Source organism: Dipodomys merriami, unplaced genomic scaffold (assembly GCF_024711535.1).
Source record: "Dipodomys merriami isolate MVZ:Mamm:240054 unplaced genomic scaffold, mDipMer1.0.p SCAF_1, whole genome shotgun sequence".
Taxonomy (NCBI): domain Eukaryota; kingdom Metazoa; phylum Chordata; class Mammalia; order Rodentia; family Heteromyidae; genus Dipodomys; species Dipodomys merriami.
Genome location: NW_027202270.1, coordinates 136,602,941 through 136,622,757, shown reverse-complemented (window position 1 = coordinate 136,622,757; position 19,817 = coordinate 136,602,941). Strand labels below are relative to the sequence as shown.

The 19,817-nt window shown below is 41.1% G+C and overlaps 1 protein-coding gene across 3 annotated transcripts in view; it reads left to right on the top strand.

Annotated features, from left to right (window-relative positions):
* The window catches only part of Rhoj (ras homolog family member J), a 95,678-nt gene that overhangs the window by 65,939 nt on the left and 9,922 nt on the right, over positions 1 to 19,817 (top strand). The window contains exons 3-4 of one of the 3 annotated variants that reach the window (XM_070032073.1): positions 16,279 to 16,443; positions 19,586 to 19,681. In XM_070032073.1, the coding sequence (XP_069888174.1) occupies positions 16,279 to 16,443; positions 19,586 to 19,681 (261 nt within the window). Of the gene's footprint in view, positions 1 to 16,278; positions 16,444 to 19,585; positions 19,728 to 19,817 lie in introns of all 3 variants that reach the window. The other 2 variants (XM_070032083.1, XM_070032092.1) reach the window with 2 other exon arrangements.

The following is a 19,817-nucleotide window of genomic DNA, read 5'->3' as shown; positions in this document are numbered from 1 at the left end:
CTGCAGGGCACATGGAAGCTTGTTAGAAATGTAATTCTCCGGGGCTGGGAAGGTGGCTCAGTGGTAGAGCGCTTGCCTTGCATGCCTGAGGCCCTGGGTTCGATTCCTCAGCACCACATAAGCAAAAAGAAAAAAGCCGGAAGTGGCGCTGTGACTCAAGTGGTAGAGCACTAGCCTTGAGCTGAAGAGCTGAGGGACAGCGCCCAGGCCCAGAGTTCAGGCCCCACGACAAGACCCAAAAAAAAAAGAAAAAGAAATGTAATTCTCCGGCTGTGTCCTCTGATCTTGCTGCTGAATAAGAAGCTGTGATTTTACAAGATCCCCAAGTGATTCACATGTACAGAAAGTCCAAGAAGCACTGAAAGATCTCTCCTCACCCCATTGCCCTCCTCCACCTCACCCCAGCACTGTCACCCCATGCCCTCCATGAACCTGGAAGGCCCAACAAGGGGCTCTTGTAAGTGAAGACACTATCTCTTCAAGGCGCACATACTTTGCCAATTCAGCCTGCATTACCAGATTAACTAACAGAAGGCAAGAGAGCCAGTCCCTAGTGGCTCACGCCTGTAATCCTATCTATGCAGGAGGCTGAGGTCTGAGACTTAGGTACAAATCCAGCCAGGCACCAAACGGCCATGAGACAATTATCTCCAATAAAAGAGCAAAAAAATGGAAGTAGAGCTCCTGCCTTGAATAGGAAAGTCAAGTGTGAGGCCCTGAGTTCAAGCCCCATTGCCAGCTCCAAGAAAAGGAGATGAGGCGTAGGAGCCAAAGGAAACTTCACCTCTCTCCATTCACATGGTTTCAGGATTTTGCATTTTCTTTTTCCAACTCAATGGCCATTTCTTATTCACCTAAGGTAGTACATTTGGCATCCTTAACTCTGTTACACATTCAATAAACAATCCCGTTGGCCAGTAGACTTATGCAACAGGACTCGGATTTCCCACAGGGGGAAAACATCCAAAATACAGAACACTGTGAAGCCCGATGCAGACTCACTGAGCAACAGAGCCCTCCTCTCCCCTTCCCTCCAGCAGTCCAGCAACCCCTGGTCTCCCTAACTTTTCTATCATGACAGCCCTATCTATCCAATAGCTGACGGGTACAGAATCAAACTGGTATGAGCCTTGCAGAGTACCAGTTATTTGTCCTACCTTATCTAATTCTGATGTTTCTCTTGACTCTTGGTTTGGGGCTTTGAGGTTTTAACTATATAGTGTCTGCTGCCATCTTGTGGTAGGTTAAGCAGATGCCAGATAACTAATAAAGATTTGTGGGTAACCACAATTTCTTCCATACCTGGGTAACTCCTGAGTCTATGCTGATTCCTGGAAAAGAAAATTTGAAAGATGCTTGATCTGTCACTTAAAATTCTGAGTTACAGAAATCATGGGTGGGGAACTAGAGCAAATATGGCAGAAACTACAGGGTAATCAAAGTGCAAATGCCAATTTATTTCAGCGATATTGTTCTTGCTCCCCCATTTCACAACGCTGTCCTTTCTCATTAAGTTTTTGAAAGAGGAGTGAATTTCACCAGCACAAATTTGAATGCTAGTTGACCTTTGTGAAAACCCTTGAACACATGCATCAGCTGTCTTTTCTCACACATAGCGACAAAAGGATGAAATTGAGGTTTATAAGAAGTAAACTGAGCTGGGCGCTGGTGGCTCACAGCTGTAATCCTAGCTACTCAGGAGGCTGAGATCTGAGGATCGCAGTTCAAAGCCAGCCCAGATAGGAAAGTCTGTGAGACTCTTGTCTCCAATAAAAACCACTAGAAAACCGGAAGTGGTGCTGTGGCTCAAGCGGTAGAGTGCTCGCCTTGAGCTGAAGCGTGCAGGGACAGCACCCAAGCCCAGAGTTCAAGCCCCACAACCGATAAAATAAAAAAAAAAGAAGTAAACTGAATATATGCAGGACTTAATACCATCCAACTAAGCTTTGATTTGAAGTGAAGTTGTGTATATCGAGAATACATTTGTCGATGGCCTTGGAGGGCTTGAACAAGATATGTGTCTGGAGATTTCTGTGTTCTGGATGGACACCCCAGGAACTGGCTTTAATTTGATCAGGTCATTGACAGATGCACTATATCCAGTACCTTTTGATGTATGGTAATAAGTAACTAAATGAGTATACCTAGATTTGGTCACAGCTGTATCTTGGTGAAAGTGGGTCAGAGTTCAGTGCATTTGATTATTTAATGGTCTGTTTTGTTTTACCAGACGTTTATTAAACATCACTCATGAACCAGTCTACTAGGTAGAAGGATTACAACATGAAATACGCTAGTTCTGCCCTACATGTGCTCATCTAGGAGGAGTATTCTTATTAAGTAAGCAGAAAATTATAATACAGTGTGGTCAATTCTGTGGTGGAAAGAGGCCCAGGTACGAAGTGCCCAGAGGGGATCCTGGCACAGAAATGGCAGTGTCTGATTTGAGTTCCTAATGGGATAATCAGTCAGGAATGGGAAGGTGAAAGAGAGTCGAAAGAGATCAATGTTTCAGAGCACCAAGTATAAGGAATTATGAGGAAATGGAGAATAAAGGCACTTTGCTGTAGCTGGGGAAGACAATACATGAAAATGAATAAAGTATCCAGTGGGAAAGAAGACAACAAGAATTTGCATTTGTCTTTGCCATTTCATTAAATGTACATTGATTCTGTTGCAGGGATAATGGCTAGCAATTGATATCATTGCTCTTAGAGTATTGGGGGGGGTGCCGCTCTGTCTGGGACTCATGCTTTGGAAGATCTGCATTTTATCCTCACCTAAAAAGATGAAAATTATGGAACACATAACCACTCAGATTTGGCTGTCCCAGCTCAACCCAAAATCATAGCATCAGCCTTTGTGGTGAACATTCAGGCCCACGTGGACATTTCTGTATGTCTCTGCTGCCATGTCTGGGTCAATGGATCCCCTCGGTTCAGAAGTGCCACAGAAGTGGCTGTGCCGACCCAGGAAAGACGCTTTCTCAGAATAGAGAAGATGGAGGGCTAGAAACCGGAAGTAATGTTCTTTTCAAAATGTTGTTAACATTCACACAGTACATTCTTACATAGGAAAGGACAATTTCTGAACCAGTCCAAAAGAAAATCCATTTGCCTGTTTCTCTTTACATTCTAGATAGTGAACAAAAGATATGCATAAATTAGGAGTCCCAAAATTTGCACATAATAGCTAAGAGATGCATTAAAAAGTTAAATATCGATAGATCTGTAAAAATTCTCTCTGTATAGTGAGCCTGCCATACCCATGGGTTCTGCAAATGATATGACTGACTTTAGGTCAAAAATATTTGAAATAAACTGGGTACAATTCTAGCTACTTAGGAGGCTGAGATCTGGAGGATCATAGTTGGAAATCAGCCTAGTCATAAAGATGTCATATATGTCACACCTATGTCATATATGTACATGGCACATGAGTCATGTGCCATGTAGATGTCACGTAAGTCTTGCATGACACACATATGTGCCTTATAGGACAAATGTGAGACAGGTTATGCCCATATGATATGTGACATGTGTTGGCATGATGATATGTGACAAATATCATATATCGCATGCCATGTCATGTGTTTAACATGTTACATATGTGTGATGTATGCATGACATGTGGTATATAACATGTATATGTATGGTGCATATGGCATGCATGACACATTGCAGATGGTGTATATGACATACAAGACATGTACACTCCATGTGTGACAAATGTAGTCTGTTGCAAATGGCATGTATTTCACAAATTACATGTGTGTCACATATGATGTATATGTCATATAGTAGAGGTCGCACACATCACATATATGTCATATATTACATGTATGCCTTGTGCCATGTATGTCATTTTTATGTCTCATGTCATGTGGTATATTATTTGAGACATGTGTGGGGTGTGACATGTGTGACACATTGCATGTTATCTGTCACAAATGCCATGTGTGCATTGCACATCATATGTCATATACCATGTTTGCCATTCGTGTGACATGTTCGTGCCATGTGTGTCATGCATGACACCAGTGTCATGTGTGTTGTCACATGTCAGTTGTATGTCATGTATTGTGTTGTGCATGTTATGTGTTCCATATACTATGCATGTAGCACACATGTCACTGGTCATATTTGTGTCATATATACCATGCATGTTGTATGCATCATGTCACATGCATAACACATTCTGATGACATGCATGTCCTACCTGATATGTTTATCATCTGGGGCATCTCATTTTGGTATGTGTGTCCATTTTGGCATGTGTGTTGATTTTAATGTTTTGCTTCTTATATGCATGTTGATTTTGATGTGCTGGTTTTGTCTATTTTCACAATTTTGACCTGTCAATTGTCACATGTGTTGATTTTGATGTGTCAGTTTGTGTGACAGATTCCATGTGTGCCATTTTTGACATGTATGTTGATTTGGCATGTCATTTGTGACGTGTGTCAGGTTAGACATGTGTGCCCATTTTGACATGTATGTTATTTTTCCCAGGTGTGTTTTTGTGGTTTTTTCCTGTCATGTATGTCAGCTTTGATGTCATTTGTGACGTGTTTTGCCATGTGTTTCACTTATGATGTGTCGATTGTGACGTGTTGATTTTGACATGTGTGTCCATTTTGGCATGCATTTTGTGATGTGTCTATTTTGACATATATGTCATTTTCACCTATTTTTCACTTGTGAAGTATGTTGGTTCTACATGTATGGAACTTGACATATACATGTTGATTTTTACATTTCATTTGTGATGTGTGTCCACACATTTGACATGTATGCCAATTCTGAATGTGTCCATTTTGAGATATGTGTCATTTTTGACTTGTATTATTTGTGACCTGTGCTGACTTTGACATGTGCCATTGGTGACCTGTGTGTCAATTTTGACACGTCTACTTTGTCATATGTGCTGTGTCAATTTTACATGGTTTGACATGTGGATTTCTACAGGTGTGGGTTGTGGTATGTCATTTGTGACATGTGTGTCCATTCTGACATGTATTTATTTGGTCATTTGTGTTGCTTTTGCCATGTTTATGGCATGTGTCAATTTTGACATGTATGTTGACTTTGACTTGTGTCTTTCATTTTTGAAGTGTGTCCATTTGAAATGTGTGTAGTGTTATGTGAAAGTGGTTTTTCTCTTAAAATATTTTATGATATTCTATACCATTATTTCAAGGAAGAGGTGATATGATATGTACATGAGATTGAGTTGAGTAACATAAGCATTATGATGCAGCCTTAGGATACTGCAGCACAGTGAACCCCAGCACAGTGCTGATTAACCATTGAGGATCAGTGGTCTCATGAGCAAGATGGTGTGGACACATTGGACAAGGGATGTTTGTATCTTGAATAGGATGGAGAAGGGATGCATGAAATTTCACCACATAATCCTGATAATGTACAATGTAAAACTACAGAAAGCTACAGAAAGCAAAATACTAAGAAGCAGGGACTGAACTTTTTCCTTCTGAGCTCTGTACATGAGTATTAGTAGCATCTAAACCTTCAGCTGAGCCAGAAACAACATATAATGGTGACAGTGAGTTTCTCTTGGCATCAGATACTCAACCATTTCTCATTGCTATTGGGCTATTCTTTAACAAGCTGTCTATGATCTTGTATATCCTAGAGTTTACCTCTCTGATTTTGTATCTCTCAACCCCTGAATCCTTCCATGCTTGTGCAGTGGTACTCTTGTAATAACTAATTGCTTAGATTCCCATAATGCCTTCTGTTCTCTCAAAGTGGAACCCCATACCAGTATTGACCCTCAGCCCACCATGACAGAAACCCCACACAAGCCTCACCTCCTCCATAACTTCGCATCCCTTTTTTCCTTTGGGAAATGAGCTGTCACTCCTAGTTTACCGGGCTTGGCCTTCCAAATGCAGATGCAGATTCAGTCTGCTTGGAGAAGAGTCCTGAAGAGCCCTCCAAGCAAATTGTCTTGGTATAATTGTGAGTCATCATTTAGAAAATTAAAACGCATGGTGTTGCGGTTGTCCATTTATTTGCCTGTATTCTCCACTAAGCTGTAAGCATTAGGTGGCAAGAAATACCTGCATCTTGTTCACTTCCTAAGAAACACATAATCTAGTAATGAGACAATATATTTTTGTCAAAACAGAGCACAACCTGGGTGACTTTTGACTCTCCAGGGACTCTGTGGTATAACGTTAAGGTTGTTAAGTTGGAGTCTCTGAATAAGTGAGATATAGCAAAGCCACATTAGAAAGTCGTGTCTCACAACACCTTAAAATACTATTTCTCCCAGAGTGCTGAAATCATTCCTAGGAATTTTCATGAGATACATTAGAACTCAGCCAGTAAATGCTAATGGTGTATCTATCTCTATATCTATCTATCTATCTATCTATCTATATGAAGATTTGCTAAAAGTCAAAGCCAATATTACCTTCCTTAATATATCATTATTCCTTATTCTTGGCCAATATTTACTAAGAGCTTCTTCTGAGAATAACATGGTAGAATAACATGTTAAGAATAAATTGTTAGGTATAAATGCCATTTGAAAGTCCAGGTAAATGTCAAAGTAAATGCAAGAAATGTGGGTGGGATTAGATAAAACACACACACACACACACACACACACACACACACACACACACACACACACACACACACACACATATAGCCTTTGTAGTTTTATTTTTTATAAATGTTAATATACTTTTTAAGTATTATGCAGAAGATGGCTTAGATATAAATCAGTTGAAAAGAAACTGTTTCTTCCACAAGGACTCTTCTTTTTCTTTGTAACTCCTCGACATCACAGCTGCTTTTGCAGCCTTACCCCATCCAAGTAGAAATTGTATTTGAAAAACCATGTTGCAAAAAAATCCTGGTCAAAAGGTTTTTAAAGTGACATCGTTAAATATGATTCCCTTGGGGGAATTGTAATACTGGTTAAAATTAAAAGAAGACTGGTTGAGATCATTTATATGAGTTCCTACTTTGTTATTGTGACATATGGAAAGTATTACATGTTGGTAACTCTGTCTTCAAATTACACAATAGTCAACTTCCAAAAAATAAGAAAATACAATTATAACTGACTACTAATGCAAAGTATTGTCCTATTACACATGTTGATAATTTCTTAAGGGACAGAAAATAACTCATAATGCAATAACTAGTAGTGTCATAACTACAGTAAATATTTGATACTTATATATCCTTGTTTAATACATTTTTAAATTTTTGATGACATATATTGACACATCCATAAATTGAAATATTAAAATACAGACCTATTTATCACCTGAAACATTTATCTTTTTATGATATTGGAGTTATTTTTTCAGGGCCTCATGCTTAGGCAAACACTCTGCTACTTGAGTCATGCTCCTACCTCTTTTTGCCTTATTCTTATTCAGGCAGTGTTTCATATTTTTGGCTGAAGTACCCTCAGACTGATATGCTCCTCTCTACATCAGAAAAAGCTGGGATTACAGGCATGTGCCACTATGCCCAACTTGTTTTTGAGATAAGGTCCTATAAACTTTGTTCTGGCTGGTGTTATATACCTGATCCTCCTATTTGCGCTTCTCAAGTATCAGAGGTGACAAGGGTGAATCACGATGCCCAGCCCAACAGTTACCATTTCTTGGCATTGGGAACATTTACAATCCTCTCTCCTAGCCATTTTGAAATATGCAATTAGTTGTCACAGATGTAGTACTGTGTTTAGAATATTGCAAGTTATTCTTTTTTTTTCTTTTTGGTTGGTCGTGGGGCTTGAACTCTGGGCCTAGGCACTGTCCCTCAGCTCTTCAGAGCAAGGCGAGCACTCTACCACTTGAGCCACAGCATCACTTCTGATTTTCTAGTGGTTTATTAAAGAGTCTCAATGGACTGTTCTGCCAGGTCTGGCTTTGAACGGTGATCCTCAGATCTCAGGCTCCTGAGTAGCTAGGATTACAGGTGTGAGCCACCAGCTCCTGCCAAAGTTATTCCTCTTATCCACCCATATCTACTAACAATCATCTCTCTATCCTCCTCCCTCACCTTCCCAGCTTCTTGTAATCCTCATTCTACTCTCAATACTACAAAATCAACCTGCTCAGCTTCCAGATGTCAGTGAAAGCATGCCCCATTTGTTTGTTTGTGCCCGGCTGATTTCACACAGCATACTATCTTCTAGGCTTGTCCATACTGGGGCAGATTAGAGGATTTCATTTTTGTGGCAGAATGTCATTCTCTTCTGTACATGTTCTGTATATGTTTTTACCCATTAGTCTGTCAGTAGTGGTGGGGTTGGGGGGGGTGTTCTTTTGTTTTTTTGTTTGTTTTGCAGGAATAGGAAGTGAACTTCCTATGCATGAAATGTACCAAGTGAGAAAAGTATCTTAGAATACTAGTTTGAGAAACTGGTATTTTGAGAAACTAAGGCCCTTCTGGGAAGCCGATAGGAAGTGCTATTATAGAAACTGGGGATAGATGATGGAGACCATGCCACACATGTATTATCCTGCCGGCCATACCCGTGTGGACAAGCATATGGAGGATTTCCATTTTCGTATGTGTATGGATAATTTATGACAAAACTATATGGAGAAGGTACGTAAAAAGCTTCCTGCTCAGGTGCAGTCTGTACTGTAACTCATTGTATCATGTGTGGAGCCTTGTGCATTTCACTTGTGCATTTCACTCAGCACGCCCTCCACATGGCCCTTCCTTCCTTTCCTTTCTTTCCTTCCTTCCTTCCTTCCTGTCTTTTCTTTCTTTCTTCCTGTCTTTTCTTTCTTTCTTCCTGTCTTTTCTTCCTGTCTTTTCTTCCTGTCCTTTCTTTCTTTCTTTCTTTCTTTCTTTCTTTCTTTCTTTCTTTCTTTCTTTCTTTCTTTCTTTCTTTCTTTCTTTCTTTTCTTTCCTTCCTTCCTTTTCTTTCTTTCTTTTGCCAGTCCTGGGGCTTGAACTCAGGACCCAGACATAGTCCCTGCGCTCCTTTTTTTGGGGGGTGGGGGGGTCTGGTCATGGGGCCTGAACTCTGGGCCTGGGTGCTGTCCCTCAGCTCTTCAGCTCAAGGCTAGCACTCTACCACTTGAGCCACAGCGCCACTTCTGGCTTTTTTCTTTTTGCTTATGTGGTGCTGAGGAATCGAACCCAGGGCCTCAGGCATGCAGGGCAAGCACTCTATCACTGGGCCACTTTCCCAGCCCTCCCTGAGCTTCTTTTGCTCAAGGCTAGCCCTCTACCACTTGAGCCACAGCACCTCTTCCAGCCTTTTTTGTTCATGTGGTTCTGAGGAATGGAACCCAGAGCTTCATGCATGTTGGGCAAGCACTCTACCACTAAGCCAAATTCCCAGCCCCACATGATCTTTTCTATTAAGCACATTCTCTCCTAAAAATATACATGTGTTTCCAGCTACATGCTACCAGGACACAGTGTTTTCATATAAGCTTTATCATGTTTCCTGGTTTAAAAAAAAAAGCTATTGTGAAGATTGAAAGAGGAAGAAAGAAGAAAAATAGAGGGGAGAAAAGGAAAGGGGAAAGAGAATGAGATGTCAAAGGAAGAAAAAAGAAGTGGGGCGCTTAAGTGATGGAGAACACACAGATTTAAAGCCAATCCCAAGAGAAGGGGGGGGGAAGAGTCCTTCAGTGGAAAGTGGAAAAGACTAAGCTTCTCATGGCAAGCCTTCTCTGGGGATACTGAATGGATGCTGGCCCTGCCTTTCTGCAATCAATATATCCATTTACAGTGAAGCTAAAGAAAGGCTGATGGTAATGGGGTCCCCTGTGTTACCACCTCCCAGGGTCAGTGCTGTGGGAATAGGAGAGAAAGCTAAAGATGGATAAGTGACATCATGGAGTTGAGGGAGAGGCTCAGGTAACTTCCCTTGTTGTGAATGGGATCGCAGTGAGTTGATTTCAGTCATCAGACTCAGCAGGGAATCAGACAAGGGAGAGCCAGAGGTAGAGAGAGAAGAGCTGTGGGAACCTGAGCCACAGGAGATTCTCAGCAGAGGAGGAGAGACATGAGTTAGTGGCTTGCTCACTAATGTGTCATGGGGGAGCTGAGTCCGTCAGCTGGACCAACCAGTTGCTAACGGCAAAGATAGCCAAAAAGAGAAAGTGGGAGGACTTTTGGATTGCACTTTTGTATTTTGTGTTTTGGCTAATATGCCACAAGTGAATTTGTGGTCAGAACTGTGTATCTTCCCTGAAATACGGTGTTCTCAGCATTTTTCTTCTGAAATGTAAGCATATGAATTTTCACCAACATAGAACTAGTGACTTCAGTTTAAAGAGACAATGTTTCCTTGTTAGCCTGTGAGTTATTAGGAGACGATAAAAGTACTATGTAGCCTGGAGAGGCATCTTCAAAGGGTTAATGTAAAGCTCAAAACAGCCCTCCAACAAGCTTATTTTCTCTGAGGAGCTTAATCATTGTCAGGAAATCACTCCCAGATTATACTGTGAGGTTTGATCAGAGACCATCCTAGTAATAGGACTGTTCTTGACAGAAAAACCACAAGAAAGAACAGATCTGCTGTTCACAGATGAGACTCCAGGCTGGGCACCCATGGTTCACAATAATCCTAGCTATTCAGGAGGCTGAGATCTAAGAATTGCAGCTCAAAGCCAGCCCAAGCAGAGTCCATGAGACTTATTTCCTCTTAACTGGCAAAAAGATGGAAGTAGAGGTATGGCTCAAATGGTCAAGTGCCAGCCTTGAGTGAAAAGCCTAAAGGACAGTACCCAGTCCTGAGTTCAAGCCCATTATCTCACACACACACACACACACACACACACACACACACACACACACACACACACACACACACACACACACAAATATTATGAGATTCCAGGGCATGTTATATTAATTTTAAATGAGAACAAGTTCTTATAGCTTTCTACTTATATCTCCTCCCCACCCCATCCTCACCTCCTGACTATGCCTGTCAGAAGTTCATGGACTACATTCCTCTTTTCACTCTCCCATTAGAGTAAGTGAATGGAGTATGGTGCCAGCGGTTTAATCTCTCAGTATGAATCAGTACTAGGAATTTTCTTTCTGAATTAAAAATGTCAACCCAACAAGATAGCTGGATTGATGGCATTCTTGCATGTGTAATTCATCATGATTGCTGCCATATATGACATGTGTTACATATACGACATGTATAACCTATACAGCATGCATGGCATTGTAACATATATGGCATGTGTGATATAACATGACATGCATAACATAGAAGACACTATGACATCTGACATATGTGGCATGTGACAGGTATGGCACGTGGCATGTGTGGCACATATGACTAATGTGGCATGTATGTAATGCATCCCGTGCACGACATTTAAGGTATGTGACATGAATTGCATGTGTGACATGTGTGGCATAAGGCATGTACACTGTGTCATTTATGACATGCATGGCATTTATGGCATGTGTGGCATATGACAAGTGCATGTATGTCAATAAACAACCATATATAATTGTGTTTTGATCAATGTCTACTATATTCATGTTGTAAATATACCAATGAAATCCCTTTATATAATTCCTCTGTTATTTTTAAAGGGAAAATGAAAAAAAACTGTTTTGGGTCTTCAAATACTTGCAGATTTTCTGCTTCATTTCCCATAATTAATATCTAGTTTTATTTTATTTGAAAGCATACCTGATTTCTCTTTTTTTGTGAAAATGTGGTTTCTAGTGCAGAAATGACCTACAGTAATGGTTCCACTGAGCTTGACAATGATTTGTGCTCTGCTATTGTTTTACAAAATACTCTGCAAGTGTTAATAGTATTCAGTTAACTGATAGTGCTCTTCAGTCTAAATATGCCTTCACTCATTTTCTACCTGATGGTTCTTTCAATTACTATCTGGGATGTTGAAATTTCTAGGTATTATAAGGAATCTGTCTAGTTCTTTTTGTAGTTCTGTCATTTTTTTTTCTCACATTTGGTAGTTTTCTGGACACATGTGAATTAAAGCCTTTTACATCTTCTTGCATATGTATGTATTCCTATTATCAATTTTTATTATGAAATCTTTTTAATTTGTGATTATTTTTCTTGCTCTGTCTGATTTGCTTGAAAGTAATAAAGGCTCTCCAGCTCTGTTCTATAAAACAAAAAGAAAGAAAGAAAAGCTGTGTTTATTTGGAGGTCACCGGCGACCCCATTTCTTCCAATGAGTCAGTCACATTCTTGGAAGGTTTGCAGTATGCAACGCGCAAGAGGAGAACAAGACAAAAAAAAAAGTGAATCATCTTGAGCTAGCCCCAGGCCTAGATATGGTGACAGTCCCAATGGGAAGAAGGGGCGGAGGGCAGGAAGAGTAGGGAACAGTTACCGATTGCAGCTCAAGATAATTCATAAGTCAACTTGCTACTCTCTGAGGAAATACTCTAGAGATAAAGGAGAGACATAAACAGTGCTGGGGAGAGAAAGTGTGGAGTTTAGAGCTGTTTTTTAAAGAAGAAAGGGGAGTCCCAAGAGATAAGCTATTCACACACACACACACACACACACACACACACACACACACACACACACACACACACACACACACACACACACACAGAGCCACCCCTACCATCCCTCACAGTCCACCCAGACAGACATGGGCATAACTGGGCTAAGATGCCGTCACTAGCTCTAGCCCTCACTTCCTACTGTAAATGTTAGCATTTATTTAGCTTTGCATTCAACTCCCCATTTTTCATTTTCATAGAAATGTGACTCTTCAGCTCTTTTGTTGTTGGTGGTGGTGGTGGTGGTCATGGGGCTTGAACTCTGGGCATGGGTGCTGTCCCTCAGCTCTTCAGCTCAAGGCAAGCACTTTACTATTTGAGCCACAGTACCACTTCCGGTTTTCTGAGTGGTTTATTGAAGAGTCTCATGGACTTTCCTGCCTGGGCTGGCTTTGAACCATGATCCTCAGATCTCAGCCTCCTGAATAGCTAGGATTACAGGCCTGAGTCACTGGCACCCAGCTTCAGCTCTTTGATTTTCATGTTTCTGTATTCTTGATATCTTGCCTTGCATTGTACTTAAGTACCTAAACTCTTTGCTTAAGTTTTGGTGGTGGTGGTGGTGGTGGTAGTGGTGGTTGTGTGTGTGTGTATGTGTGTTGTGTGTGTGTTCCAGTACTAGGGTTTGAACTCAAAGCCTTGACCTCTCATTTGGCTTTTTCACTCAAGACTGTTTGCTGCTCCACCATTTGACCCACCCTTCCACTTGTTTTTTGCTGGTTAATTGGAGATAAGAGTCTCTCAGATTTGTCTACTCAGGTTGACTTTGAACTTTGATCTCAGACTACAGGCAAGAGCAACTTGTGCCTCACTTTGTTTTAAGCATAGCAATGATAATAACTACAGGTACTGAGCCCTGTTCTGGGTGCTTTGATGAGCCCAATGATACAATGTGGCCACCAGGCAGAGACAACCACACCTAACAGTCCAAGGCACTTCCTTCTGGTCACATGTGTGCGTGTTTGTCTGTGCCTTTTTATAAAGATACCAGTAGAGTCAGTAGAAAGGTAGTCAAGGTGATGGCCCATGCCTATAAGACCAGCTCTCAGGAGGCAGAGACATCCTCTTGAGTTTGAGGCCAGCCAGGACAATACAGTTAGTTCCAGGCCAATCTGGGTTACACAGCATAACCCTATATCAAAAATACAGTTACCAGCTGGAGACGTGACTCAGGTGGTAGAGCGACAGCCAATGAGCAAAAGCAACAGATGCTGAGTGAATTCCAGTCTTAAAAGAAAAAAAATGAACTAAAACCCATGGCATTGCTTTTTAAAATAAGTGGCACAACAATATGAACTATATATATTAATGTCTTTAAATTAAACATTATATACATAAAGAAATCTTAGAAGTTTGGAAGGGCAATTAAGGCAGTGGTTCCTTGTAAGAGAAAAAATCTTGGAAAACACATTGGAAATGGAAACAAATGTTCCCTTTTTTTTTTTTTGGTGGGTCAAGGGGCTACTTTTGACTGTTCCCTCCTTATCTCAACATTTTGGCAATGCGTGCATTTGCAGTGAATACGTCAGTGTTTCATAATTTGTGAAATGCAAGGAAGAGCAGTCAGGACTCCAGCAAATGAATGGATTTGCCAGCTATGTTTACGATACACTATCTAACCTGTGTGTGAGCATGGGTTGCACGTGTGCATCTGGTTGCATGTGTGCACATGAAGTGTATGCATGTACCCACTGCGCTCTCTATACATCTTTGAATGCATGTTATATGGGATGTGTAAATATACAGGGTGTGGGCATATGTACACACATTACTTTCAGTTTATTGGTTCCTAAATTCTATGAAAACATGTAACTTCCTACTGAAAGATCTGGAGAGGTCTTGGGAACAAAAAGATCTGAATTGTATTTGTTTGCCCACACTGTGTGGTTGAAGTAAATTTAGAAACAAGACCCAAATTTTTAGCTCTAAATCTTCACCCCACATATTTCTTCAAAACAAACAATGCTTTGTGTTGTATTGTGGTTAGCTTATTCCACATTAAGTGTGGAAACAATTTCCCAAAACTGTATAAGATTGCTTTGCTTTGGCCAGTGGCCTACTGATTTAAATGCATGCTTTGTATAGGACAATCACAATGTGAGAAATGCAGTGACTGTTGTTTTTGTTTTTGCTGGTCGTGGGGCTTGAACTCTGGGCCTAGGCGCTGTCCCTCAGCTCTTCAGCTCAAGGCTAGTGCTATACCACTTGAGCCACAACACCACTTCTGGCTTTTCCTGCTTATGTGGTGCTGAGGAATCGAACCCAGGGCCTCATGTATGCAAGGCAAGCACTCTACCACTGAGCCACCTTCCCAGCCCTTAAATAATTTTTATTGAGATTAAATGATTACATAAATTTCACAGTATTGTGGGATAGTGATAGTTAAAGTTACAAACACATTTTAACCTTCACAAGGCAAATTGTCATTATCATGATCTATAAAGTTTGTGAATTCTGTAAACTTTGACAATACAACTATTTCTTCCAAATCGGGTGATATGTACATTTCTTTCCTTTTGCTTAGTGTTAGCTGTTCCCTCTTTCCCTCTCATTCCCTCCCTCCCATCGCTACCCTTGAGTTGCTTAGTTCATTTTCATCAATGTCTAGTGCAGCTGATGGGCCTCTCTGTTGTATTTTTTCCTGTTTCCCTCTGATTCTGTGCCTTCCTTCTAGCTTCCTTCAGATGTGCATATGTATATACCATATGTGGGGTCAAGAACATAGAGTCATCTAGAAATGATACAGCAAATTAAGTAGAGGTCCTATGTTTTTTGAGTCCTGTTGTCATATCTCCTTTCATTTTGAATTTAACAGCCACAGATCAGGGAGACCATGTGCCGTTTGTCTCTCTGATTGCAGTGACTTTTATTGAATTACACACTTTGGAATGGGGGAACTTTTAAATATATAGAAACTGAGTAGGATGGTGGTTATCAGGGGCACGGAGGAGCAGGAAATGGAGAGAAGATCGTTTGTAGGTACAAAGCTACAATTACACACAAGGAATAATTCTAGAGAGCTAATGTACACAGCATGAGGACTATATTTAATAATACCTATATTGTATACTGGAAATTCACTAAGAAAGAACATTTCAGGTGCTGTTACCCACTTAAAAGATAACTGCTTCTGGAAATGGATATGCTAATTTGACTATGAAAACATCATATTGTGCACCCGAAGTATAGATAATTTAGTCGTGAAAAATAAGTGGGTGGCAAAGCATGGTGGTTCACACCTATAATCTCAGCTATACAGGAGGCATATAAATAGGAGGATCATAGTCCAGGTCTACCCAGGCCCAAAGGGGGAGGAGAAGAAACTACAAGATTCTATCTGAAAAATAACTAAAGCAAAAAGGGCTGGGGATATGGCTCAAATAGGGCTCAAATAGTAGAGCATCAGCCTAGAAAGCCTTGAGTTTCAACTCCAGTTCCACCAAAGAAAGAAAAAAAATTAAAAATAAGCGGGTGAACTTCACTGCGTATAAGTTATAGCATAATGAAGCCGCTCACATCTTTTTAAGTTCATCTTCAGAGGAGGAGGTGTGTGATGTCAATGTATATGTGCAATGTGCAGTGTCATCGAGAAGGAGCTTTCCCGAGGGATGGCTCCTTTACTTCTGGTAATCTAGAGGCCTACTATACTCAGGCACAGGGGAAGGAACGGAACCACCATCTACCACAGTGGTTCAGCCCCCCAGGCTGAACAAACTCTTGTCTGCTCCTCCCACAGGAGGATTACAACCAGCTGCGGCCACTCTCCTACCCCAACACCGATGTGTTTTTGATCTGCTTCTCCGTGGTCAATCCTGCCTCCTACCACAACGTCCAGGAGGAATGGGTCCCAGAGCTGAAGGACTGCATGCCCCATGTGCCTTACATCCTGATTGGGACCCAGGTGAAAACGGGGACCATGGCTGGGTGGGGTGGGCTGCGAGAGACCTGTTGCTAACACCACGTTTTCTACCAAAGCTATGGAAGAGCTCGGGCTCTTATCTCTTCCAAGAACAGATGTTCTTTAGACATGCGTGATGACTTAGTCTGGAGCAGAAAATGAAATTTATATTGACTATCACTTCATATTAAATAATATGAAGCAGGAAGTTTTGATATGGCCTTTCAAAAATAATCTCAAGCCAGGTGCTGGTGGCTCATGCCTGTAATCCTAGCTACTCAGGAGGCTGAGATCTGAGGATCGAAGTTCAAAGCCAGCCAGGGCAGGAAAGTCCATGAGACTCTTATCTCCAATAAACCACCAAAAAACCAGAAGTAGCTCTGTGGATCAAGTGGTAGAGCATTAGCCTTGAGCTGAAGAACTGAGGGACAGTGCCCAGACCCAGAGTTCAAACCCCAAAACTGACAAAAATAATAATAATCTCAACTTTTTAAAAATAACAAAATAGTGTGTGTCTTGGAGCTTGAACTCAGGGCCTGGGAGCTGCCTTTGAGCTTTTTTCCTCGGGGCTAATGCTTTACCACTTGAGCCACAGCTCCATTTCTGGCTTTTTTGATAGTGAACTAGGGATAAGCATCTCACAGACTCCTGCCTGGGCTGGCTTAAACCACAATCCTCAGATCTCAGCCTCCTGAGTAGCTAAATTACGGGTATGTGCCACCAGGGCCCAACAGACAAAATAATTTTTTAAATACTCTTCTCTGGCCCTAAATGGGAGTAATAGAGTAAGAATATTGGCTGAACAAATTTTCTAAAACTTTTTTCTAGCTGAAATCCACAGGTGTTTTAAAAATCACAAAATAGGTGTGAAGATCAAAATGACCCCAGTAATCGAGATGGGCATATGATGACAGAGCTCCTTCATAACACACCAAGAGATGGAAGAGAGAAACCATTTGTTCTGTCTTCTTTTAAAAACCTTGATCATCTGGATCTTAGGGAGAAAATAAGGTTGAAATACACGTACAAGATAAACACACTTGGATGGTCAAGACCTTTCAAGTGTTTGGAAATTAATGAAGTTCCATAATTTGAATTTCCAAATTGTATACATGGATTAAAGCCTGCCCTGGCTTTTTGTAGTTTTCAATGGTCTTTGCTTTCTTAAAACCTTCAAGTACTATTCCAAAGACAGCGGAAGCCAGCAACCCTGAAAGGCTTTATGATTTTGTTTTGGTGTGATAACTCTCCCTGTTTGGTAAAAATGAAGTTTGGGTGTTTTGTTTTGTTTTGATCTTTAAGTAGTTGTATGAAGGAGTTGCCATTCAACAAAGTAGTTTGTGAATACAGGGCATCTGGATCAGTGTCCCCCCTTATCCTTCTCCCCCATCCCTCCCAACCCCACCCCTTCCCTCAATGTTGGATATGCCTTGAATTTTATAACTACATCCCCCCTTCCTCTCTTTATTCATCCTCCTCCCTCCTCTTGCTCCCTCCTCCTCCTACTTGTTTGGTTTTGTTTGTGCCAGTCCTGGGTTTGAACTTAGGATCTGGTTGCTGTTCCTCTTGCTCAAAGCTAATGCTCCACCACTTGAGCCACAGTTCTACTCTGGCTTTTTGCTGATTTATTGGAGACAAGGGTTTCATGGACTTTCCCTCCCAGGTTGGCTTTTGAACTAGGATCCTCAGATCTCAGCCTTCTGAGTAGCTAGGATTATAGGTATGAGTCACCACCCAGCCGTCCTCCTTTATTTTTATAGGTCTTGGGGCTTGAACTCTGGGCCTGATGCACTGAGATTTTGTTTTTGCTTAAAGCTAGCCCTCTACCACTGGAGGCACATCTCCTCTTCCAGCTTTTTGGTAATTTATTAGAGATAACTGTTTCATGGACTTTCCTGCCCAGAATCCTCAGATCTCAGCCTCCTGAGTAGCTAGGATTATAGGCCTGAGCCTTGAGCACCCAGCCGATAATCCTTTATTTAAATGAAGTCTTTTGCTTTAAATTACAAATATTAACATTTTTCCATATTGATGGAGCCTGGAAGGGACATTCAAACACATTAGGGTCATTTTTGAGCCTATTTGATCACATACACTAAGTGGAATAATTAAGAAAAAGAAAAGGAGGAGAAAACAAAACGTGGCTTAGTAGTGTTGAGCGCCAGGCTCATCAATGAACAGATTGGTTTTTCTTTAAGACACCAGGTCTGTGTGCACACCCTCAAGTTCATATACACAGTAAAGTTGAAATGCACCCAGGATATTTAATTGAATTATCAAATCTAATATGTGCTCCCTTCCATGAAATTCTGTCTTTGCCAAGATTCATGTTTATTCATTGAAGAAACCTTCTTTAGAAACTTCTCTTTGGAACTTGCTTTCCGAGCTCTCCAGATCTTTGTTATTTGATGAATAGTCTCATAGGGAGCAAATCTCCCCCCACCCCCACCCAAAAAAAAAAAAAAACAGATGAAGATTTGATTTGGAAAAGAAAGTGGCCAGAGCTAGGAAATAAGTACTAAATAATGAGTCATATCACTTAGGGTTAAATAAATCACCACTGCTGTGTTGTTTTTTGCCTGGTTTTCTTGTCTGCCCTTACCAATGAAATCGAGAAATCAATCAACAAATAAAAATCACAGCACCAGAATTACAGCAGTAAGCCCTCAGCCCCTGGGTGACCGCTTTGAAGCAGACAGTATAAAGACATGCCAGTATCTATTTACAAAGAAAACATCTTACCTTTTCAAACAGAACAAGGGCCTGGGTGATGTACCTTCTTAAAGAAAATTCCACAAACTCAGAGATATTTGGGAGGCTAAAATAACTCTAGGTCACAGTTAGTAAGTGGATAAAACAAACAAGTTCAAGCCCCGTAACTCATTCCTATAATCCTAGCTTCTTAGGAGGCTGAGATCTGAGGATCACAGTTCAAGGCCAGCCCAGGCAAACAAATCCAAGCGATGATCTCTAATTAACAAGCAAAAAGCTGGAAATGGAGCTGTGACTCAAGTGACAGACTGCAAGTCTTGAGTCCATGCAAGAGCCCAAGGCCCTAAGTTCAAGTCTCAGTATGGTACACATACACACACATGCACATACAGACACACAGACACAAGTTCATCATGGGTATGTTTTTTGCCAGATTGATCTCCGGGATGACCCCAAAACCTTGGCCCGTCTGCTGTACATGAAGGAGAAACCCCTCACCTATGAGCATGGTGTGAAACTTGCCAAAGCGGTACAGTCAGATTTGAACTCAGTTCTTCATGCATGCCGAAGGATGGGTGTGTTCTTGGGAATGTGTGAGCAATATAGGATTTGCTTTCTACCATGATGTGTTCAGAATCATTTTGTTCTGTCTCCCCTCCTTGTGT